This window comes from Lotus japonicus, chromosome 3, assembly GCF_012489685.1.
Source record: "Lotus japonicus ecotype B-129 chromosome 3, LjGifu_v1.2".
NCBI lineage: Eukaryota > Viridiplantae > Streptophyta > Magnoliopsida > Fabales > Fabaceae > Lotus > Lotus japonicus.
Genome location: NC_080043.1, coordinates 84,174,741 through 84,201,001, shown reverse-complemented (window position 1 = coordinate 84,201,001; position 26,261 = coordinate 84,174,741). Strand labels below are relative to the sequence as shown.

Here is a 26,261-nt window from a genome sequence, read left to right as displayed (position 1 = left end):
AATGTTCACTTCATTTCAGTCCAATCTTCAGAGGTCCATCCTTCAACTCCAACAACAAACAGAGCAACCATAGCTCGGAAGTAACAGATGAACGACAACGACGATGAACACTGCGAAGAAGGGCTTAGAAAGTCACAGTTTTGCTGCATTTCACACCAGTTCCTACAAATAGCCTCCGCAAACCCTAACAAAATCGCAGTGATTCATGCTTCTGGCGTCGCCCAAATTTCCCGCGAAAAATCGACCACCCCCAACTCCGACGACGACATCACCACGCTCCTTGAACACCGCGTTCATTCCACGTCGCCGCCACTGTACCACGGCGACCGTTACTTCACATACACTCACGTCTTGGAAGTGGTTCGTTCCCTCAGCCATCGCCTCCGCTCTATCCTGCTTGGTGCGGATGATCCCCACTTGATCAAAACCATACCTCAAGGTTCGTTTCTCAATTCATGATTGAAAGCATTGTTAGTTACTTAATTTTAACTGTAAAGGTTGGAACTTTAATGTTGTTAACTGTAAAGGTTGGAACTTTATTGTGATAGTTTTTCATTTTATGGTTCTTGCTTTTGTAAACAATGTTGAGTTTCATGTGGTCTTAGTTTCTCAAATTTCGAATCTTCATAATAAGCGGTTGTAGGCTGTGTTTGGTTTTCAGTTTGGAAGTCCGTTTGTGGTATTGGAATTTGAGATCACACATTCCAATGCCCCAACCGTGAAAGAGGCTTTAGACCTCCGTTTGGTGAATGCACTTTCAAACTGAAAACCAAACAAACACGTAGTTGTTATTTGATAGCTTGTTTGTTATTATTCGATACTCTTTTACCGAATGGGGAAACGATTGTGGTTGATGCTGCAATGGCATCCTATATTCTGCTGCAGGTAGCAATGATGTCAGCTGTGAAGAGGGAGCTTTTCAGACGTCCGAGTCCTCGGAAACTGTCGTGCCGGGTGCAGAGCCAATGGCTGACTCAGGTGAAGAGTACAGGCCGAAGATTGTGGGGATTTATATGCCTCCTTCTGTTGAGTATGTTGTTGCTTTCCTTTCGGTACTTCGGTGCGGGGAAGCGTTCTTGCCTCTTGATCCGTTTTGGCCGAAAGAAAGGATATTGTCGGTTGCTTCTTCTTCGAACGTTGATCTCATTATAGGGTCGTGGTCTTCGTTTGGTAAAAGTAACTTGGATGATCTTGACGAATCACATTGGCTGGTGAAGTCGGTTAATTGTCCTGTTTTGAACTACTCCATTGAAGAAAACGTTCAAGAATCTGGTTGTTCGTCAAATTTGGCGTGGCCTTGTGCCAGTGAAAAGAAGAGGTCATTCTGTTATTTGATGTACACTTCTGGGTCAACTGGAAAGCCTAAAGGAGTATGCGGCACTGAACGAGGTAACTTGTTACTGTTGTTTGTTGAAGAAGCACGTTTCAAATTTCTTTAATGATGGGTGAAGATTGAAAAGCAGTGAATTCTAAACTAAACTTGTAAGAGATGATGTGAAAATAATGGTTTTGGGTTAAGTAGGACGAATGATGTGTATGAAATATGAATGCAATTTCAACACGAAGTAGTATGCGGAAACAATTTGACTGCAAACAATGAGAACCACATCATCCATTAAGTTGCAGAATTTAGGTATCTTGTGTCCATATTTGAAATTGATTTGGAGATTGATGAAAATGTCACACATAGGATTCTAGCTGGGTGGAAATGCTTTAGCTGTAATTTGTCATTGTAAACTGCCCTATCAAACTCAAAGGAAAGTTCTACCGAACAACCATAAGACCAATGCCGATCTGCATGTCATGAAGCACCAACAACAAAAATAGAAAGTTTAGTGGAGATGAGAATGTTGAGGCCGATGAGTGTATATTCAAGAAAATAAAAGATTAAGAATGAATCTAGGAGAAAATTCAAGTAGCACTTACTGTAGGGGACAGGGAAAGCCTGAACGGAGTGGACCTGTCCTACACCAATAGGCCAAGAAACAGACCACAAAGAGATTAACACCATATCTTTACCCGAAACTTTAAGGAGAAGTTGGCAGAAATTCACATAAGGTGCTTTGGTCACGTGATAAGATCAATAAAGGGTTCAGTGAGCTGAAAAAAGTGGTTCAAAAAAGAAGATTTATGAAAACTTAATAACTTATATTAGAGTATATGTATCAACATGGCCTTGCTGACATGGCAAGCCATAACAGAATCAGTTAGTGGCCTTGCTGACATGGCAAGCTATAACAGAATCAGTTAGAGTAGTTAGTTAGCTTAGCTTTTCCTTATGATAGCTTGCTGCGCAAGCTTCTTCTCTCTCTATATATAGCTTGGATCTCTTTCTGTAATATCAACCTTTTCATAATTCAACATTACAATTCTTTTATACAGTTAGAGTTTTCTATTATGGTATCAAGAGCAAGCTACGATCCAGTGGATTTTTCTCTTTGATTCCACCTTTTTCTTCTTCGTCTCAATGGCAGAAGAAGCTTCTCCGACTCAGATTCCAACTCCGACTCCGATTTCGGTTGCGATTCCACAGTTGAGTTCCACCTCGCTGGTTCACAAGCTTCTCTTGAAGCTTGACGACTCGAATTTCCTCTCATGGAAGCAGCATGTGGAGGGAATCGTGCGCACTCACAGATTACAGAGTTTTCTTCTTCATCAGCCTGAAATTCCTCCTCGTTTTCTCTCTGATGCAGATCGAGTCAATTCAGTGGAGAATCCTGCTTTTCTTGTGTGGGAGCAACAGGATTCAGCTTTGTTTACCTGGCTCCTCTCTTCTCTTTCACCATCTGTGCTTCCTACAGTGGTGAATTGTCAACATTCATGGCAAATCTGGGAAGCAGTGCTGGATTTCTTCCATGCACACTCTCTCGCACAGTCTACACAACTCAGATCTGAGTTACGATCCATCACCAAAGGATCGAAGAACACCTCTGATTACCTGAAGCGGATCAAGTCGATAGTGAATGCTTTGATCTCCATTGGTGATCCTGTTACCTATCGTGAACATCTTGAGGCAATCTTTGATGGCCTTCCAGAGGATTATAGTCATCTGATGACTATCGTGACAAGTCGCGAGTTTCCGTGTTCGATCTCGCAAGCAGAAGCGATGGTGATTGCGCACGAAGCGCGTTTGGATCGTTTGCGTCTACGTCAACATGCAGCTTCACCGCCGTCAGCGTTTCTTGCTCAAGCGACTACGCCACCGCAGTCGACACCACAGGCGCCACCGCTTGTGCCATCGCAGTCGCCAGCGCCACCACAAGCGCCACCACCGGTAGCGATTGCTCCTCCTTCGTCGGAAGTCAACTACGTCTCACGCACTGGATCTGATGATCGTGCGTATGAAGATCGTGACGACGATCGTTCTCGATCTGATGACAATCGCGATCGCGGCGGTTACAACAACCGTGGACGCGGTGGTCGTGGCGGTTACAACAACCGTGGACGCGGCGGCGATCGATCTTCTGTCCAGTGTCAGATCTGCCATAAATATGGTCATGATGCAAGTGTTTGCTACTATCGGGGAAATTCTACATCTCCTGCTACTAACTCTCAGCCAAACATGACTAATCAAGCACCTGCACCTGTGGCACCAACCTTTGGTTTTGGTTCTTCCTTTGGCATGATGCCTCAGTTTGGTTACTCTCCATTTCGTGGTTTTCAACCTTATGGAGCTCCCTCACAGTTTGGAATGTCATTTCCAAACTCAGGATTTGGTTCTGGTTCTCCATATGCTTCTGGTGGAATGTTTACACCTCCTGGTTATGGATTTGGTTCTGGTTATGGATTTGGTTTGCCTCCTAGAGCTCCAGCACCACAGATACGTGCACCACATGCAATGCTAGCCTCTGCACCTTCTACTCTTGGTAATTGGCATCCTGACTCAGGTGCAACTCATCATGTTACTCATGATGCCTCTGCTATTTCAGATGGAATGTCAGTGACTGGGAATGATCAGGTGTACATGGGGAATGGTCAAGGTTTGCCCATTCAATCCATTGGTTCAGCCTCTTTTTCTTCTCCCATTCACACACAAACCACTTTACTTCTTAAAAATCTCTTGCTAGTACCAAATATTACTAAGAATCTGGTTAGTGTTAGTAAGTTTGCTCAGGATAATGGTGTTTATTTTGAATTTCACCCTTTTCATTGCACTGTCAATTCTCAGGATACTTGTAAGACTCTTCTCAGAGGTTCTCTTGGTTCAGATGGTCTCTACTCCTTTGATGGCATGCACTCTTCAAACTTTCATAAGGATCTTCCTCAAGTTCCTGTCTCTTCAGCTTTTTCATTGTCCAAGCCTGCATCTCCTGCAGTGAATACTATTGTTTCTACTTCCAATAATGTACCAAGTCCCACAGCTTATGACTTGTGGCACTCTAGGTTAGGGCATCCTCATTATGAGGCACTGCAATCAGCACTTACCACTTGTAAAATTCCTGTTCCACATAAATCAAAATATACTATTTGTCATTCTTGTTGTGTTGCCAAATCTCATAGATTACCTTCCTCTGCTTCCTCTACTCTTTATACTGCTCCATTAGAATTAATTTTTGCAGATTTGTGGGGTCCTGCATCTATTGAATCTTCTGCTGGCTATTCATATTTCCTGACATGTGTTGATGCCTTTTCTAGGTTTACCTGGATTTATCTCCTTAAAAGAAAATCTGAAACCAGTACTGTTTTTATTCAGTTTCAAGCTATGGTTGAATTAAAGTTTGGTTTAAAAATTAAGTCTGTACAAACAGATGGTGGTACTGAATTCAAACCCTTACTTCCTCATTTCCTAAAGCTAGGCATCACTCATAGACTTACTTGTCCTCATACACACCATCAAAATGGTAGTGTTGAGAGGAAGCATAGACACATTGTGGAGACTGGTTTATCTCTTTTAGCTTGTGCTAACATGCCCACATCCTATTGGGATCATGCTTTTCTCACAGCTACTTTTCTCATAAATAGACTTCCAACTCCAGTTCTTGGCAATCTTAGTCCTTATCACAAACTTTTTAAAGTTCCAGCTGATTACAAGATCCTTAGAGTGTTTGGAAGTGCATGCTATCCTCATCTCAGGCCTTACAATTCTTCCAAGCTCTCTTTTAGATCTCAGGAATGTGTGTTCCTTGGATATTCTTCTTCACACAAAGGGTACAAGTGTCTTGCTAGTGATGGTCGAATTTACATCTCTAAAGATGTACAATTCAATGAATTCAAGTTTCCTTATTCTACTTTGTTTTCCTCAGAATTTCCTGCTTCCAATCCTTCTTCTGTGTCTTCTGTTATTCCTGTTATTTCTTATGTGCCTTCTTTGCAGCAACCAATCCCTTCACCTCATCATTCTCATCCCACTGGCATCTCATCTCCTAATTCAGTTGATTCCCTGCAGTCAATGCCCAATTCACCAGTTCATAGTGCTGCCACTGTCTCAGAACATCCTGCAGCCTCTGGAACTGTCTCTCCCAATGCAGTTTCCAGCACATCTTCCTCAGATCATTTTGCTTCTGCTTCTTCCATCCCAGCTACTACAACAGGCTCTTCTCAGCCTCAACAAGTGACCAATGTGCATCCTATGCAAACTAGAGCAAAGTCTGGTATTGTTAAGCCTAGACTCCTTCCCACTTTGCTTCTGGCCCAAGCAGAACCAGTTACAACAAAACATGCTCTTAAGGATCCAACGTGGATGGCTGCAATGAAGTCAGAGTATGATGCACTCATGTCCAACAATACATGGACTTTGGTCACTCTTCCCAAGGGCAGGCATCCAATAGGGTGTAAATGGGTTTTTAGAATCAAAGAGAATGCAGATGGGTCAGTAAATAGATATAAAGCCAGGCTAGTTGCCAAGGGATATCATCAAGTGAAAGGCTTTGACTATGCAGAAACCTTTTCTCCAGTAGTAAAGCCAATCACCATTCGTTTAATTCTCACTTTGGCTGTTTCCAAAAGGTGGCATATTCACCAACTGGATGTGAATAATGCTTTTCTTCATGGGGCTCTCCAAGAAGAGGTTTACATGCAACAACCAGCTGGATTTCAGAATTCTGACAAAACACTTGTGTGCAAGCTAAATAAAGCCTTATATGGGCTTAAACAAGCTCCTAGGGCTTGGTTTGACAGGTTGAAGGCAGCTCTAGTCAAGTATGGGTTCAAAGCAAGTTGTTGTGATCCCTCTCTCTTTACTTTTCACAACAAGTCTAATGTCATCTACATACTAGTCTATGTGGATGATATTATCATCACTGGCAATTTCTTGCCCTTTATTCAAGAAGTGGTTCAAAAACTGAATTCAGAATTTGCTTTGAAGCAATTAGGCCAGCTGGATTATTTCCTTGGTGTTCAAGTTCATCACTTGCAAGATAGATCTCTTCTCCTAACTCAAACTAAATACATAGGTGATCTCCTTGAAAGGGCTGACATGGCTGAAGCTAAAGGCATCTCTACACCTATGGTTAGTGGTGCTAGACTTAGTAAACATGGGGCAGATTATTTTTCAGATCCTACACTCTATAGATCCATTGTTGGTGCCTTGCAATATGCAACATTGACCAGGCCTGAGATTAGTTTTTCAGTGAACAAAGTGTGTCAATTTCTCAGCCAACCTTTGGAGGAGCATTGGAAGGCTGTCAAGCGCATACTTAGGTACCTCAAAGGTACTATTCATCATGGTTTACACATCAGGCCTTGTTCTCTGCACTCTCCAGTCTCTTTGGTGGCTTACTGTGATGCTGATTGGGGGTCAGACCCTGATGATAGACGGTCAACCTCTGGCTCTTGTGTCTTTTTTGGTCCAAACTTGGTCACATGGACTTCTAAGAAGCAGACCTTGGTAGCCAGGTCCAGTACAGAGGCAGAGTATAGAAGTTTGGCTAATACTTCTGCTGAGTTATTATGGATACAATCCTTATTACAGGAATTGCAAGTTCCATTTACAGTACCTAAGGTTTTCTGTGATAATATGGGGGCTGTTGCTTTGACTCACAATCCTGTTCTCCATACTAGGACAAAGCATATGGAACTTGATATCTTTTTTGTTCGAGAGAAGGTTCAAAATCAGTCTCTTTTTGTTCATCATGTCCCTTCTGTTGATCAGATTGCTGACATCTTTACAAAGGCCCTCTCTCCTACTCGTTTTGAAGACCTTAGAAGCAAACTCAATGTGCGTGAGAAACTTGTTTCTCACCTACCTTGAGTTTGAGGGAGGATATTAGAGTATATGTATCAACATGGCCTTGCTGACATGGCAAGCCATAACAGAATCAGTTAGTGGCCTTGCTGACATGGCAAGCTATAACAGAATCAGTTAGAGTAGTTAGTTAGCTTAGCTTTTCCTTATGATAGCTTGCTGCGCAAGCTTCTTCTCTCTCTATATATAGCTTGGATCTCTTTCTGTAATATCAACCTTTTCATAATTCAACATTACAATTCTTTTATACAGTTAGAGTTTTCTATTAACTTACCCTAAATGCTTTTATTGGACTTCTGGTATTTGACAGAGCTTGATGGTATCAGTTGATCCATGTAGCTTCCCCCATTATTGGGATAAGGCTTTATTGTAATTGTTCATTTCTTATTGAAAGATTTAGTAACTTGTCATCCAAAACAAATAAGTTTCTCCGAATATTACGTTTTTAAAATAAAAGTTTCTGACCCCTAGCATTTTTTTTTATATTAATCTTACATACTTTATTATGTCAGACAGTCACAATTGTTTTACGTTCTTGCTAGGTCTTTCAAATCGATTTTTATGGATGCAAGGAATGTACCCTTTGACAGGGCGGGAACTATTATTGTTTAAGTCATCAATTAGCTTCATTGACCACCTGCAAGAATTTCTCAGTGCCATTTTGACTGCTTGTGTACTAGTTATTCCTCCTTTCAGAGAGCTTAGAGAAAATGTGTATTCTATAATAGACTTTCTGCAGGTATGGGGGTTCCTGATCGAACTTGTGTGACTTACATTTTACCTTTATTGATCTTTTACTTCTGTAATCTACTGACTTCTGGTTGCTTTGCAAGAGCTGCTAGTTCGCGTTCCCTTCTAACTCAGTACTTATCATTAGTGTTACCTTTGGGAGTTCACATTTTCTGTATTGCCAAATAAAATCCCAATATGTTTTTGGCAATGATTGGAAATGTTTTTTGCAATGTTTCTATGTACATAGATTTAAGTTAAACATTGTTCGTAAAGACGTCATTTATATTTTAAATATTACTTATATTTGCATTCTTTATTCTATTATTCTTTATCAGTTAGTAATGAAATTATGCTTCTTTCAATTACTAAACTCCGCCTGCAATATTAATGTTTCTGTAGGCTTATTTTGTTAACAGGCTTACAGCTGTTCCATCACTAATGAGGACAATTCTTCCTGGATTGCAAACTCATGCTGGCATGCGGATTGAAAGTTCATTGAAATTGCTTGTGCTAAGTGGTGAAACTTTTCCCCTGACCTTGTGGGAGATGCTTTCAACTATATTACCAAAGACATCAATCTTGAACTTATATGGTAGTACTGAGGTTAGAGCAGAAGACTATCTTTCTAGTCTGAGATTTTGCACAATATAGTTCATAATTTGTATTTTATGTGTGTTTCCTGTTATGGCATTCTTGCACATACGATTTGACAAAGCATTGTTTCTTTCCCATGTGTGAAGATACTAGTTGCTGCCTTGTTTGCGGTTCTTTCTTTGTTACTTCCATCCATTTATCCAATGCTCATGTAGCCATGTATTGTAGATAAAATAATCTAAGTGAATTGATTGGAAACAGTTGCCACACATAATACTCATTATTATCACTACTAGAACAGCTGCTCTATTGCTGCAATGGTAAAGTTTATGCAAAAAAATTATGTTGGATCATGTGTGTTGTATTGACTCTTCTATTTGTTTCCCCTGCTGAATCCCTAAACTTATTTTGGGTAAGGAATGAAGTATGGTTATTTAAATAATGAAAATAGAATATTTTGGATGTATTTTAGGACAACTTGACCCTATTTGCTATTGCAATCTATACTTACTGAATGTCTGTCTAAATTAACATGCCAGTCGGAAAACCATGAAGACTGGGAATTTATAAAAAGGGAAGAAATAATGGGAATAATTTCAAGCACATATTTTTAACAATTTAGAGAATAATGGGGGGTTTAATCCAGGTTTGATAGGGTAGGTTTGATTTTCAAAAGTGGTTGGACATATCTTTTATGTTCATTTATTTTAATATTACAAAAATATTAACTGTTGAATCTGATAAAATATTTCTTGTGTCTTATTCATTGATAAACTTGTACAATATATATAGATGTTAAAAGATATCAAAACTATATCTATCTAAATCTAAAAGATATAATCTAAAAGATACTAATCTATAATAGAAACTTATATTTGAACCATATCTCTATTTCTAAACTAAATCTTAATAATAATATTCAACACTCCCCCTCAAGCTGGAGCATAAATATCTAATGCATCCAGCTTGTTACATATGTATTGTATCCTAGGACCTCGTAAAGACTTAGTTAACATATCTGCAAGTTGATCCCTAGATTGAACATAGGAAGTCTTGATGACACCTGAGAGGATCTTCTCTCTGATAAAATGGCAGTCAACCTCTATATGTTTGGTCCTCTCATGAAAAAATTGGATTCGAGGAAAGATACAAAGCTGATTGGTTATCACAAGCAAGCTCCATAGGACCTAACTCACAAAACTTTAACTCCTGAAGCAAGTGCTTTAACCAGAGCAATTCGCACGTAGCGTTAGCCATAGCACGATACTCTGCTTCTGTACTAGACCTTGCTACTACTGTTTGTTTCTTGCTTTTCCAGGAAATTAGATTTCCTCCAATAAGAACACAATAACCTGTAGTGGATCTTCTATCACTAACATCCCCTGCCCAGTCTGCATCAGCATATGCAAGGACATCAGTATGACCCTTGTCTGTATAGACAAGCCCCTTTCCAGGTGATCCTTTAATGTATTTTAGGATCCGAATGACTGCATTCCAATGACTATCACATGGTGAATTAAGAAACTGACTCACAACGCTAACTGGGAAGGCAATGTCAGGTCTAGTCATTGTAAGATAATTCAACTTCCCAACTAACCTTCTATATCTCCCTGGATCAGGATATGGCTCCCCCTGATTAGGAAGAAGCTTCACATTGGGGTCCATAGGTGTGTCAACAGGTTTACAATCAAGCATTCCAGTTTCCTCTAGAATATCAAGAACATATTTCCTTTGAGAAATAGCAATACCTACCTTTGATTGTGCCACCTCAATCCCAAGAAAGTATCGTAACTGACCAAGATCTTTAGTTTGAAAGTTCTTGAACAAGTGTTGTTTCAGCTCCTCAATACCCTTTTGATCATCACCTGTAATGACAATATCGTCCACATACACCACAAGATAAATTGATTGATTGGATGATGAGCGTTTAAGAAACACAGAATGATCGGCTTCACAACGAATCATGCCAAACTCTTGAATGACTTTGCTAAACTTCCCAAACCAAGCTCGAGGTGACTGCTTCAAACCATATAGAGATTTCTTCAACCGGCAAACCTTACCTAACTCCCCCTGAGCAACAAACCCAGGTGGTTGCTCCATATAAATCTCCTCCTCCAAATCACCATGTAAGAAAGCATTCTTAATATCAAGTTGATACAACGGCCAATGGCGAATGGCAGCAATGGCTATAAATAAACGAACAGATGTCATCTTAGCAACGGGAGAGAAAGTATCACCATAATCCAGACCATAGATCTGAGTGTACCCTTTAGCAACAAGTCGGGCCTTTAAGCGGTCCACTTGTCCATCAGGGCCAACCTTAATGGTAAAGACCCATCGACATCCAACTGTAGATTTACCATGAGGAAGTGGAAGAAGTGTCCACGTATGATTGGCCTCCAAGGCAGTCATCTCATCAATCATAGCTTGTCTCCATCCAGGATGAGAAAGTGCTTCTTGAACAGTTTTAGGTACAGTAACAGAAGACAAGGCAGACACAAAGGAACAATAGGAAGGTGATATTCTGTGATAACTGAGAAAGTTATAAATAGGATGAGGATTAAGGGTGGAACGATTACCTTTACGAAGAGCAATAGGTTGATCATCAAGAGAATCAGGGAGGACCGCAGCAGGAGGAGATGTTGGAGTTGGAGCTGAATCACAAGTCTCAACTGTAGAATAAGGCCCTGATGTGTTTGATCGTCGTCGCTCATAAGTAATACCAAAACGTCGTGAGTCAATGAGTGGCACAGGTAATACCGGGGAATGAATAACAGGGTCAATAAAGTCCGGCGAAGCCACGTCGGATGCTGAGTCAAAGAATGGTTTATCCTCAAAGAATGTAACATCCGCACTCACATAGAAGCGGTGTGTAGTGGGTGAGTAACACCGGTATCCCTTCTGACAGCGAGTGTACCCAAGAAATATACATTTAATAGCTCGTGCAGTCATCTTGTCACATCCAGGGGAAAGATTATGAACAAAGCAGGTAGAGCCAAACACCCGGGGAGGAACAGCATAAAGAGTGGCTTGAGGATGCAAAATACTGTGAGGGGCCTTATTACCAAGAACAACAGATGGCATGCGATTGATTAAATAACATGCTGTAAGAATAGCATCACTCCAAAACTTCAATGGTACTTTAGCAGTTATTAATAAAGTTCGAGCTGTGTCTACCAAATGACGATGCTTACGTTCAGCCACACCATTTTGTTGTGGTGTATGAGGGCAACTGGACTGATGAATGATGCCATGAGATGCCATGAATGAAGTAAACTGCGCAGAAAAATATTCTTTTGCATTATCGCTGCGTAAAGCTCGAAGAGTCTTGCCAAATTGATTCTTAATCTCAAAACAAAAGGTCTTAAAAACTTCAAATAACTCAGAACGATCTTTCATTAAAAATAACCAAGTACATCTTGAAAAGTCATCAATAAAGGTAACATAATACTTAAATCCTAAAACTGACGTAACACGACTTGGACCCCATACATCAGAATGAACGAGGTCAAACGGTGATACTGCAGGACGACTAATACTAGATGGAAAGGATGCCCTAACATGTTTTCCAAGTTGACATGACTCACACTCCAATGTCTTCAAATGAGAAAGCTTCGGAACCATTTGCTTCAACCTTTCAAGACTTGGGTGACCCAACCGACGATGTAAAAGATCAGGAGACTCAAAGACTGCGCATAGTGTTGATAGATGAGGTTGCATGTAATAGAGACCACGTGATTCATATCCAACTCCAATCGTCTTCCCTGTACTCCGGTCCTGTATAAGAAAAGAATCAGAAACAAAGGTTATCGAACAATTCAAACTACGAGTAAGTCGACTTATGGAAATTAAATTAAAAGGGGAACCGGGGACAAATAAGACTGAATCTAAGGACAAAGAGGAAAGGGGTGAAGCTTGACCAATGCCCATGACTTGTGCTTTAGATCCATCAGCAAGAGTAACACTATGAGGTGCTTTAGGAGGTGTCAAATTATTGAAAAGGGAAGGATTACCAGCCATATGATCAGAAGCACCGGAATCTAAAATCCACGATCCTGCAGATTGAGAGAAACAAAGGGTAGAATTACCAGCATGCGCTACGGTGGCTGAGGAAGAGGATTGTTGAGCTGCCTTAAGTTGAAGAAATTCCTTGTATTCACTAGGAGAAAGACGATGTTCCTCAGATTCGAGCTTTTGTTCAGTAGCATGTACCGAAGATTGAGCAACAGTGGCAGTTTTGTTAGGAAACCCAACTATGTGGTAGCAACGATCCTGAGTGTGGCCGTCCCTATCGCAATAGGAACAATGAAGATTGCCTCTTCCTCTACCACGACCTCCATCTCTACCTCCATCTCTGCCTCCACGACCACGACCTCGACCTCGACCTCGACCTCGACCAAAGGAGTTAGAGGCCAAAACAGATGACTCAGAAGCTGTGTGAGAATCAATCTCTGGTGGCGGAACCCTAATCAAACGACCAATAAGCTCGGCAACAGTAGGGATACCAGGATTTGTCAAAGTTTGATTCCGAATAGATTCATAGTCTTTATGGAGGCCATGGAGAACAAGTACCATGAGCAGATTATCAATTTTCTTTTTCATTTCCTTTACATCATCCTTTTCCAACATCAGTTTGACTTCATCACAAAGAGATTGAGCCTTCTTCAGATAGGATGGCAGATCAGTATCTGTCATATGAAGAGATGATATACCTCGAGCTGTCTCATAAAGCCTCTGAACATCATTAGCATAAAAGGTTTCAGCTGTCTTCCAGATGTCGTAACAAGTTTTGTAAGTGCGAAAGTGAAGCATCAAACTCGGTTCAATCGACTGCCATAACAAGGATACAAGCTGAGCATCAACTTTCTTCCAATCGTCTCTTTTAGTAGCATCAATGTCATAAACCTTGGTAGAAAGATGGTCAGATAATCCCTGACCAACAAACCAAATGTCAACAGCATCACGCCAACTCAAATAGTTCTTCCCATCAAGCTTTTCCGAGGCAATTTTAGGAGATCCGGAAAAAGCATAAGACACCAAACTCTTCTTCTCTTCAGCCATGAGGAAAAGAGGAATAAAATACCAAAAAGACAAAGCACCAATAAACAAAATTGGGCAAACGATGAGAGACGTCAAAGAGGACGTCTAAACAGGGTCAAAACAGAGCACCTAAACCAAACCAAACCAAACAGGTGCAAAATAGAGCACCTAAAAGAAACCAAACCTGACTAACGATGAGAGACGGCACAAAGAACGTCCAAACAGGGTCAAAACAGAAGACCCACAAACCAAAAGTGGCCAAAACAGAAAGAGGAAGGCCGGCCGGTCACAACCGTGGCAGAACGGCGCCGGAAAACTGGCTGTAAGGCCGCGCGTGGATCCCACGCGCCGGTGAACCTGCGGAAGTGTGGCAGCGCGTGAAGGCGCGTGGAGGTCTGTTTGGCGGCGGTACTCCGGCAGATGGTGGATCGGCGGCCTCTGGCTTGATTCCGGGTGGCTGTGTCGTCACTTGACAAGCTTGAAAAATATGGGTCAGCAGCACTTGCGGCTGTAACCCAGAACCAGAAAAAAAAGAATGCTCAAGGGAAAACTAGGGCTCTAGATACCATGTTGAATCTGATAAAATATTTCTTGTGTCTTATTCATTGATAAACTTGTACAATATATATAGATGTTAAAAGATATCAAAACTATATCTATCTAAATCTAAAAGATATAATCTAAAAGATATAATCTAAAAGATACTAATCTATAATAGAAACTTATATTTGAACCATATCTCTATTTCTAAACTAAATCTTAATAATAATATTCAACATTAACAATGGAAAATATGATAATTTTTTGGGTGATGAGATTTTTAGAGTTGGTTTGAAGAGGGTAAGGATAGGCTGAAGCTAAGGCAAAGTGGTTTTGATGAGATTTTATACCAAGATTAAACAGTTCCGAGGGAGCTTGGTGCAACTTGAGCTATTTACTTTAGATTTTGTCATGAGACTCTAAATTGCACCTTGTATTGTGTCATTCTTATTGGTTATTGATTAATTTCTGTTGTAAATAAGGAATTAATATAAGAATTATTATTAGAAGATTATATTCAGTATTAGGAGATTTATTCTCTTATTAGGAGATTGTGTACATAATTAGTTATTTCCTTATTTAGGATTAGTCTTCTTCTATATAATGTAATTACCCTTTGTATTCTGATTAAGAAGTAATAATACAATTTCTCCTACTTTCAAGTTGGTATCAGAGCTCCCGATCTTGGGAGTTCTGCTTCTGCGAAAAAAACCCTAGCCGTCTTATTACGGCCCTTTTATCTGGTAACGTTTCCTGTTTTGCCACTGTTGGCTTATACCGTTTGGAGGCCTGTGCTCTTCATCACCGGCCTGCCATCCTCTGTTCGTTACTCCGATTGCACAGAGAGGGTTCCTCGTGCCTTTTGGTCTTGTTCTGAGGGTCGTTTCCTCACTTTGTTGGTGTTTTTTCTTGAGAAGCCTTTGGTTCTTCCATTCAAGGAGAGTGCAATCTTCTCTGTTTCTGTTATTTTTCCTCTTGTTTCCCTTCTACAGTAACATCTCTCAGTATGTCTGGAGACGAGATTCCCATACCTAAGGAGAAACTCACTTCTGGAGTGAAAGTCTCTCTTCCACCTTTGACCCACAAAGATCTTCCGGTATTACAAGGTTCCTTTCGCTTGGATGGGCGCAACTACCTCCAATGGTCTGAGCTCATCCGTCACACTCTCATAAGTCGTAAGAAAATCAGTTATATTGAAGAAAAAGCCCCTGCTGAAACTGATCCACAATATGACACATGGCGTGAAGAGAATTCTCTTATTATGACCTGGTTTTGGTACTCCATGATTCCGGAAATTAGCCGGAATTATATGTTTTTCCCTACTGCTAAGGAGATTTGGAATAATCTGGCACAGGCATATTCTAAGAAACAAGATCTCTCAGCTTGTTATGAATTGGAAAATAAAGTTTTCAATTCTAAGCAAGGAACTCTCTCCGTGACAGATTACTATGGGACCTTGAATGGTCTATGGATTGAATTAGATCAGTATCAAAATCTGAAGATGAAGTGTGATGCTGACTCCACAACATTGAATAAATTTATTGAAAAAGCGCGAATCTTTAAGTTTCTCTCTGGGCTTAACTCTGAATTTGATCCGATTCGGGTCCAAGTTTTGGGTAAAGAGCAACTCCCTTCTCTCTCAGAGGTGTTCTTTATAGTTCGTGGTGAAGAAACTAGGAGGACAGTGATGGTGGAAGACAAATCAGTTGATGGTTCAGCCTTAGCCTCTGGAAAGGGTCCCATAAAAGGATCCACCTCTTCCGGACACCCTAACCGTGATGATCGCCCCAACCGTGATGATCGCTTCAACCGTGATGATCTCTTCAACCGTGATGATCGTTGCACTTACTGTAAGAGGTCTGGTCACACCAAAGAGTACTGTTTCAAACTTTATGGAAGGGAAAACGTCCTTAGACGTATGAGGGGGTCCAAAGGTGCTCCGCAGAGGCGCGCAAATCACACAACTTCTGACATGGAAAATGATGGTGAAGTCCCACCTGTACCACCAGCAGAAGATGTCCCTAGCCTTAGCAAAGCAGAATTGGAGCGTCTGAGAGCTTTTATGGACTCATTGAGTAAGCCCTCTGGTTCTTGTTCTCTCACAATGACTGGTAAGAGTTCTACCTTCTTATCTCTTAATGCTTTGAGTACTGAAAATGACTGGATTATTGACTCTGGTGCTACAGATCATATGACACCTCACCCCTCACATTTATCTTCTTATTCCAGTTACCCTGAAAAACACTATATCACTGTTGCTAATGGATCCCAAAACCAGATTACGGGATGTGGTAATATTCACCTTAGTCCATCTCTTCCCTTAAAGCATGTGCTTCATGTCCCAAAGCTTTCTAACAATCTTTTGTCCATCCATAAACTCACTCGAGACTTGAACTGTGCTGTAACCTTTTTCCACTCACATGGTGTTTTTCAGGATCTTGCCACGGGACAGATAATTGGGATTGCTAAGGAACAGGACGGGTTATACTGTCTGCGGCACGAGGAAAGCAAGTGTCATCAGACGAGTTCAGAGTCCTGGAATACTTCTCAAATATGGTTGCGGCACAAGCGTCTTGGGCATCCTCCTTTTAGTATTCTTAGGACCATGTTTCCCCATTTATTTTCAAAAGTGTCAGTCGAATCTTTTCATTGTGATGTTTGTCAGTTTTCTAAGCATCATCGTTCAACTTTTCTTCCTAGTAATAATAAATGTGCTCAACCTTTTGATCTTGTTCACTCTGATGTGTGGGGACCTTCGTCCATTTCTAATGTTTTTGGTGCAAAATGGTTTGTTACTTTTATTGATGATTGTACTCGGATTACATGGGTTTTTCTTATGAAAGATAAGTCTGAGGTGTTTCAATTATTTGTTAACTTTTTCCACATGATTAGAACACAGTTTGGGAAACCTATTAAGAGGTTAAGGTCAGACAATGGGAAAGAGTATGTTAACAAGAATTTTTCTGAATTTCTTACAAAAAATGGTGTGGTTCATGAGTTGACTTGTGTTGACACCCCACAACAAAATGGGGTTGCTGAAAGGAAAAATCGTCATCTTCTTGAAATCACTCGAGCTTTACTCTTTCAAATGAATGTTCCTAAGTTTTATTGGGGGGAAGCTGTCTTGACTGCTGCTTATTTAATTAATAGGTTACCTTCTAGGGTTTTATCTAGTGTTAGTCCTGTGCAGGTTATGACTAGCTTCTTTCCGTCTGTGCCCATTAAGTCAGGTCTTCAAAGTCGTGTATTTGGTTGTTCCGCCTTTGTCCATGTTCATGGTCATCATCGGGGTAAGTTAGATCCTCGGGCTATTAAGTGCATCTTTATAGGATATGCCTCAGATAAAAAGGGCTACAAGTGTTATCATCCTCCTAGTCGTCGTGTCTATATATCCATGGATGTTACTTTTCAAGAATCAGAGTCTTTTTATCCCAATCCTCAGCTTCAGGGGGGGAATACTCAGGAAGTTGAGTCTCCAGAATTGTCTGTTATTCCTCTTTTACAGGATCCCTTGATGCCTTCCTCTATTCCTATCACTGAGGACAGTGATGATGATGACAATGGTCCTGAACTAGTACCAAATCAGAATGATGACAATGGTCCTGAACTAGTACCAGATGAGAATGATGACAATGGTTCTGAAGTAGTACCAGATCAGAATAATGTTGACAGGTTCAGGATAAAGTACCAGCGGAAAGTAAAACCCGTCCTGATCCAACAACAAGTCCAATCGTCTGATCCTGAGGTAAGTGTTGCGAACCCTGAGCCTAGTAATTCCTATGAGCATAACCTTGATGACTTACCTATTGCCTTACGAAAAGGAAAACGTTCATGTGCCAAGTACCCTATATCCCAGTTTGTGTCTACTCAAAATCTTTCTGTGCAGCATCAGAGTTTTATTTCAGCTATTGACTCTATTAGAGTCCCTACATCAGTACAAGAAGCATTAAAAGATAAGAACTGGATTCAAGCCATGAATGAAGAGATGCATGCACTGGACAAAAATGGAACTTGGGAGATTGTTGAGAAGCCAAATGACAAGAGGACAGTAGGTTGCAGGTGGATTTATACCGTGAAGTACCGATCTGATGGCACACTTGACAGGTATAAGGCGAGGCTAGTTGCAAAGGGATACACCCAGACCTATGGAATTGATTATGAAGAGACATTTGCTCCGGTAGCAAAAATGAACACTGTAAGGATCATTCTTTCCTTAGCAGCTCATTTTGATTGGGAGTTGCAACAGTTTGATGTTAAAAATGCTTTCTTGCATGGAGATTTGGAGGAAGAGGTGTATATGGAGATTCCACCGGGGTATGACCCTACTTCAGGAAGAAATAAGGTGTGCAAACTGTAAGGCCCTAAGTTCAATTTGGAACAATTTTATGGAAGTTTGAATAAAATTGAAGTTTTAGCTAATGTTTGATAACTGGCAGATTAGAACTGTCAACTTGTGTGAATTTTTAGAGGGTCTTAACGACTTCATTTGGGAAAACTTCCTTCATGAGAGTTGTAGACCTTCAAGTCTAGAAAATTCTCCAAGTGGTTTCGTGTCGATCCGATATCTGTAGCTCCAGATATCCCCGTTTTAGTGAACGTAGTTCCGGCTGTACAGTGCCAGCGGGATTATTACATTGTTTTTCTTCTAAGTCCGAATTTAATTATGAATTTACCTTTGAGGGCTTAGGTTTTAGTAAGTTTCAGGTCTGATTAGGTAATTAGACTGGTGGGTTAAGGTTGGACTTGGGTCGGGCTTGTGGAAAAACAAAACCCTAGCCCACTTGTGGGTTGCATGTGATTTTAGCCAAGGGGGGAAACCCTATTCTTCCACAATCAGAAAACAGAGATACACTACAGCACCTTCACGTGAAAAACAAAGAGAGAACGTGTGAGAGAAGAGAAGGGAGCCGCCGCCCAAGCCACCACCATTGTCGCCGGTCACGCGCGCGAGCAAGGGAGAGAGCGCGAATAGAGAGAGTTTCGCGAAGGAGAAGGAAGGTGAAGGAGACTTGGACAGCAAGAGATTGTTCTTCCAAACTTCATTCTCTTCTCTTTTCAGATCAAGAATCAAGGTAAGGGCTGGTCCTAGGACTTGGGTAGTTTATTAGGGACTTGTTGCTATGTTTGTTTGTGAAGAATCTTAATTGTTGAGGGTTTGCATGAGGGTTTGGGTTGAAGGTTTGCTTGCTGTACTATTATCATATGAGACCTATGTGATTTGATTTTATTGCTGGAACATAGCTTAAAGCCTTGGGCTGAGATGGTTTATAGCTTAAACTAGAGGTGGGAGTTTCGCTGCCAGTTTCCTGTACTGGACAGCGGACTTCAGAGCCCCTTTTTACCTGTTTATGGTCATCAAATGAAAAAGTGATTAAAATGAAAGTTGTAGATTTTTGAAATATCTTTCCAGACATATAAAAATCATAATTTTTGGTTTAGTAATGTGATCTGGGGGTCGTGTTTAGTAACTGTCACACCTGCTGTCTTCCTGTTCCGGACAGTTAGCTTTAAGGCCTAATATCACCTAATTCTGGGACTCAAATGAACAAGTGTGTAACTAGAGAGTTGTAGATATTTAAAATAGCTTTCTAGAAAGGTATCATACGTGAATTTTGGTTGAAAGATGCATTCTGTGGCTCTATTTTTGTGAAAGTTGTTTCTGCTGTCAATATGTTGAAGTTGCGATGATATATTATGCATGAGTGAATGTTCTTGCGTTCCTTTACGTGGATTATATTTATTTTCTGAGTTAATGGTTCAAGGGTCGCTCACCTAGCCGTAATTCCCTTGTAACCCGTGAATGTTGTGTTGTGAAGGTTGTTGTATAAAGAGTATGTGTTGCAAACCCAAGCTCCAGGCCCAGGTTTGGCAACGTCTATGCTAGGAGGCCCAAGCCACAGCTGGAGGCCAACATTCTAGAAGCTTAGGATCCCAAAATAACCACCACCTGGTGAGGTGGCAGATTCTCAATGATAAGGAGGGGACCAGTACTATTAGCTAAGGATATATATGTTAGTATAGAGAGAGAGAGAGGTAGGCAGAATTTGGCATAGGACTTGGGAGAGAAAGAGCACTCTCGAAATTGCTCTTGCTTATCTTGTTTTTCTTTCTGTTATTTGTAATTCCTTAAACACTGTTTCTGGGTATTTCCAGAGGATTCAGTGATCATCAATCTCAGTTTCATTCAGTCATAGTGTTGTTATTCTGGTACCTAACATTTGGTATCAGAGCTCCCGATCCAAAAAGGGAGCTGTATGGTGCTGACCCGCGGTGCGATGGAATCAAGAGTGGATGATCTGGAGCGTTCCCTTACTGAGATGAAAGAGGTGGCTCACGAACAGTTTGAAGAACTCCGGCGACTCTTCCTGAGTCGCGACCGACGGCGAACCAGGGGGCGTTCTAATACCCCGCGGCATCGGAGGAGCTCACGCGAGCACAACTCAGTCTCAACAGCGAGAACTTATGACGGGTCACGAACCGGGTCGCGTACCGGGTCGCGAACAGCGTCGCGCAGCAGAGAACACCACGAGCACTATCACCACCGGAGCCATTTGCGCGCCGTCACAGGAAGACGAGTGGACATCCCGATGTTCAATGGAAACGACGCTTACGGGTGGGTCACCAAGGTTGAGCGGTTTTTCCGACTCAGCCGGGTCGAGGAAGCGGAGAAGATCGAGATGGTGATGATCGCCATGGAGGATCGTGCTCTTGGGTGGTTTCAGTGGTGGGAAGAGCAAACATTAGAGCGAGCTTGGGAACCTTTCAAACAAGCTCTGTTTCGCCGTTTCCAACCCGCACTTCTCCAGAACCCGTTTGGTCCTCTGTTGAGTGTGAAACAGAAAGGAAGCGTTATGGAGTACAGGGAGAATTTTGAGTTACTAGCAGCGCCCATGAGGAACGCTGACAGAGAGGTGCTGAAAGGAGTATTCTTAAACGGGTTGCAAGAAGAAATCAAAGCTGAAATGAAGCTGTACCCTGCTGATGATCTAGCAGAATTAATGGATCGAGCGTTGTTGCTCGAAGAGAAAAACACAGCTATGAGAGGAGGCAAACCTAAGGAGGAAGACAAAAGGGGATGGAAGGAAAAAGGGGGTGTTGGGGGAAGGTATTATTCCAGTACAGGGGACAGCAAGGGAAGAATTGCAAACTCTTATGTGAATTTCCAGAGCAAAGGGGGTACAGGAAATCAAGACAATGAAGGGAAAAGTCTCCAGAACAAAGGAGGCACTGGTAATCAGGACACAGAAGGAAAACAACCAGAAAAGAAGTGGAATGGAGGGCAGAGGTTGACCCAAACTGAACTCCAAGAGAGAAGCAGGAAGGGATTATGCTTTAAGTGTGGAGACAAATGGGGGAAAGAACACATTTGCTCCATGAAAAACTACCAACTCATTCTGATGGAAGTAGAGGAGGATGAGGAAGAAGAGGAGATTTTTGAGGAAGCTGAGGATGGGGAATTTGTGCTGGAAGGGAAGGTTCTCCAGTTGTCATTGAACAGCAAGGAAGGGTTAACCTCCAACCGATCCTTCAAAGTGAAAGGGAAGATAGGAAATAGGGAAGTTCTGATTTTAATAGATTGTGGAGCAACCAGCAATTTCATCTCCCAAGACCTTGTAGTTGAACTAGAAATTCCAGTCATTGCAACCTCTGAATATGTTGTAGAAGTGGGGAATGGGGCAAAGGAGAGGAACTCTGGGGTATGCAAGAACTTGAAACTTGAAGTCCAAGGAATTCCCATTATGCAGCACTTCTTTATACTAGGATTGGGAGGTACAGAAGTGGTTCTGGGAATGGACTGGCTTGCTAGTCTGGGAAATATTGAAGCAAATTTCCAGGAACTCATCATACAATGGGTTTCTCAAGGGCAGAAGATGGTTCTGCAAGGGGAACCCTCAGTGTGCAGGGAGACTGCTAATTGGAAATCAATTAAGATCACTGAACAGCAGGAAGCAGAGGGGTACTACTTATCTTATGAGTATCAGAAGGAAGAAGAAAAGACAGAAGCTGAAGTGCCAGAGGGAATGAGGAAAATTCTGGAAGAATATCCAGAAGTGTTCCAAGAGCCTAAGGGACTACCACCAAGAAGGACCACTGACCATGCTATTCAATTACAAGAGGGAGCTTCCATTCCCAACATCAGACCTTACAGGTACCCTTTCTATCAAAAGAATGAAATTGAGAAGTTGGTGAAAGAAATGCTGAATTCTGGAATAATTAGGCATAGTACTAGTCCTTTCAGCAGCCCAGCTATTCTTGTAAAAAAGAAAGATGGGGGATGGAGATTTTGTGTAGATTATAGAGCCCTTAACAAGGCCACTATTCCTGACAAATTCCCTATACCAATTATTGATGAACTCTTGGATGAAATTGGGGCTGCTGTGGTTTTCTCAAAGCTGGATTTAAAATCAGGGTACCACCAGATTAGGATGAAAGAAGAAGACATCCCTAAGACAGCTTTTAGAACCCATGAAGGGCATTATGAATACTTGGTCCTCCCTTTTGGATTGACAAATGCACCATCTACATTTCAAGCACTCATGAACCAAGTGTTGAGACCTTACTTGAGGAAGTTTGTACTTGTTTTTTTTGATGATATCCTCATTTATAGTAAGAATGAAGAGCTGCACAAGGACCACTTAAGGATTGTCTTACAAGTGTTGAAGGAAAACAATCTGGTTGCAAACCAGAAGAAATGTTCTTTTGGTCAACCTGAGATAATTTATTTAGGACATGTCATATCACAAGCAGGAGTTGCGGCTGATCCTAGCAAGATTAAAGATATGCTAGATTGGCCTATTCCTAAGGAGGTGAAAGGATTAAGAGGGTTCTTAGGACTCACAGGGTACTACAGAAGATTTGTGAAAAATTACAGCAAACTAGCACAACCTCTAAATCAATTGCTCAAGAAGAATAGCTTCCAGTGGACTGAAGGAGCCACCCAAGCTTTTGTGAAGTTGAAGGAAGTGATGACTACTGTTCCAGTTCTTGTTCCACCCAATTTTGACAAACCTTTCATTCTGGAAACAGATGCTTCTGGGAAGGGACTTGGAGCTGTCCTTATGCAGGAAGGAAGACCAGTTGCCTATATGAGCAAAACTTTATCTGATAGGGCTCAAGCCAAATCTGTTTATGAAAGAGAATTGATGGCAGTGGTTCTTGCTGTGCAAAAATGGAGACATTATCTCCTAGGGAGCAAGTTTGTCATACACACTGATCAGAGAAGCTTGAGATTTCTAGCAGATCAGAGAATAATGGGGGAAGAACAACAAAAGTGGATGAGCAAGTTGATGGGCTATGATTTTGAAATTAAGTACAAGCCTGGGATTGAAAACAAAGCAGCTGATGCTTTATCCAGGAAGTTGCAATTCTCTGCCATATCCTCAGTCCAGTGTGCTGAATGGGCAGATTTGGAAGCTGAGATATTAGAGGATGAAAGATATAGAAAGGTTCTGCAAGAGTTAGCCACTCAAGGGAATTCTGCTGTTGGTTATCAACTGAAGAGGGGAAGATTGCTATACAAAGACAGAATAGTTCTCCCTAAGGGCTCTACCAAAATTCTCACTGTTCTGAAGGAATTTCATGATACAGCCTTAGGAGGCCATGCTGGAATTTTCAGAACCTACAAGAGAATATCAGCTTTATTCTACTGGGAAGGCATGAAGCTAGACATTCAAAATTATGTACAAAAGTGTGAGGTGTGTCAGAGGAACAAATATGAGGCACTAAATCCAGCAGGATTTCTTCAACCACTCCCTATACCCTCTCAAGGTTGGACTGATATATCCATGGATTTCATTGGAGGTCTCCCTAAAGCCATGGGAAAAGATACCATACTAGTGGTAGTAGACAGGTTTACTAAGTATGCGCACTTCATTGCTTTATCTCACCCATACAATGCCAAGGAGATTGCTGAAGTATTCATCAAAGAAGTGGTAAGACTACATGGTTTTCCCACCTCCATTGTGTCTGATAGAGACAGAGTATTTCTCAGCACATTCTGGTCAGAGATGTTCAAACTAGCTGGCACAAAATTGAAATTCAGCTCTGCATACCACCCTCAGACAGATGGACAAACTGAGGTGGTTAATCGATGTGTTGAGACATATCTAAGGTGTGTAACAGGGTCCAAACCAAAGCAATGGCCCAAATGGCTGAGTTGGGCAGAATTCTGGTACAATACAAATTACCATTCAGCCATCAAAACCACTCCTTTCAAGGCTCTTTATGGGAGAGAACCACCTGTGATTTTTAAGGGAAATGATTCTTTAACATCAGTAGATGAAGTGGAGAAATTGACTGCTGAGAGGAATCTAATTCTAGAGGAGCTCAAGAGTAATCTAGAGAAGGCACAGAATAGAATGAGGCAGCAGGCCAACAAGCACAGAAGGGATGTTCAATATGAAGTGGGGGATCTGGTTTATCTGAAGATTCAACCCTATAAGCTCAAGAGTTTGGCTAAGAGAAGCAATCAGAAGTTGAGTCCTAGGTATTATGGACCTTATCCAATTATAGCAAAGATCAACCCAGCTGCCTATAAACTGCAGTTGCCAGAAGGAAGCCAAGTGCATCCTGTCTTCCATATTTCCCTGCTCAAGAAGGCTGTGAATGCAGGAGTTCAAAGCCAACCATTACCAGCAGCTCTTACTGAAGAATGGGAACTCAAGGTCGAACCAGAAGCTATTATGGACACCAGGGAAAACAGGGATGGGGACTTAGAAGTGCTAATCAGGTGGAAGGACCTACCAACATTTGAAGACTCATGGGAGGATTTCAGTAAGTTGCTGGACCAGTTTCCTAATCATCAGCTTGAGGACAAGCTGAATCTTCAAGGGGGGAGAGATGTTGCAAACCCAAGCTCCAGGCCCAGGTTTGGCAACGTCTATGCTAGGAGGCCCAAGCCACAGCTGGAGGCCAACATTCTAGAAGCTTAGGATCCCAAAATAACCACCACCTGGTGAGGTGGCAGATTCTCAATGATAAGGAGGGGACCAGTACTATTAGCTAAGGATATATATGTTAGTATAGAGAGAGAGAGAGGTAGGCAGAATTTGGCATAGGACTTGGGAGAGAAAGAGCACTCTCGAAATTGCTCTTGCTTATCTTGTTTTTCTTTCTGTTATTTGTAATTCCTTAAACACTGTTTCTGGGTATTTCCAGAGGATTCAGTGATCATCAATCTCAGTTTCATTCAGTCATAGTGTTGTTATTCTGGTACCTAACAGTATGATAAGACTCTAGGATTGATTTTAGAGACTTAACAAAGAGAAAAGTGTAATAAACTCGCTTGCAAGTAAATGTGAATAATTGGACATAGGTCTGGTGAGGACTATGGACCATGAGAACGATGGTACCTTGCACGCGAGGGTGTTTTGTGGGTTGTACGGTGAGTCCCCACGTGATTGGCTGACTGCGGTCGCCTTGTGATTCTGTGGACGGACGGTGAGTCTGGCGGACGGTGAGTCCCCCCACATGATTGAGGGTTGTACGGTGAGTCCCCTCCGAGATTTGTTCATCTGCGGATGATCGTGATTATGGCCATGGAAGTTTTGGTGGGTTGTGTGAAGTGAGATTCCGTTAGTAACTGACTCTTTCCCATAAAAGACATATAATGTACTTATATTATATATGTTGTTGTTGATTTTGTCATTATCATTCTTTTTGTTGGACCTGACCCTGCTTGTTTGCTATGTGTTTATTTGGGGGGGGTAGATGGTCGTGAAGATAATGGCGATGACTCATTCTTGGGAGTTGATGCTACGTGACGTGCCAATACCGGAGGACGACTACACTTCAGAGGAAGAGGAAGAGGCTAAGGAATAGGGTTTGGGTTGAGAGTCTTTTGTTTTCTGTTGGGGTTGAGAGTTTCCGAAGTGTTGGTATCGAACAATTTTATTGCTTAAATTCGAATGAACAAGTTTTGATGTACTCTTTATTTTCATTCAGGCCTTTGATTCGTACTCTTTACAGTTGGTTATTTAAAAAGTTTTACGATGTTGGTTACTTCCGCGTGTTTTTGGAAAGGTTATGTTTCAAGAGTTTTCGTAAAATGAAAGGTTTGTCATTAACTGAAGATTAATAAGTGAATCGACGAAAACTCTTTACGAAAATTGGTTAATTAGTTACTGTGTAACACTCGAGAAATCGGGGCGTTACACAAACTGAAGAAGGCCCT

General features: G+C 41.4%; 1 protein-coding gene across 1 annotated transcript in view; it reads left to right on the top strand.

Moving 5' to 3' along the window:
- The window catches only part of LOC130746628 (putative acyl-activating enzyme 19), a 34,808-nt gene continuing 8,547 nt past the window's right edge, over positions 1-26,261 (top strand). The window contains exons 1-4 of the mRNA XM_057599319.1: positions 1-439; positions 886-1,389; positions 7,726-7,922; positions 8,315-8,518. Coding sequence (XP_057455302.1) covers positions 88-439; positions 886-1,389; positions 7,726-7,922; positions 8,315-8,518 — 1,257 coding nt within the window. The 5' untranslated portion in view covers positions 1-87. The remainder of the gene's footprint in view (positions 440-885; positions 1,390-7,725; positions 7,923-8,314; positions 8,519-26,261) is intronic.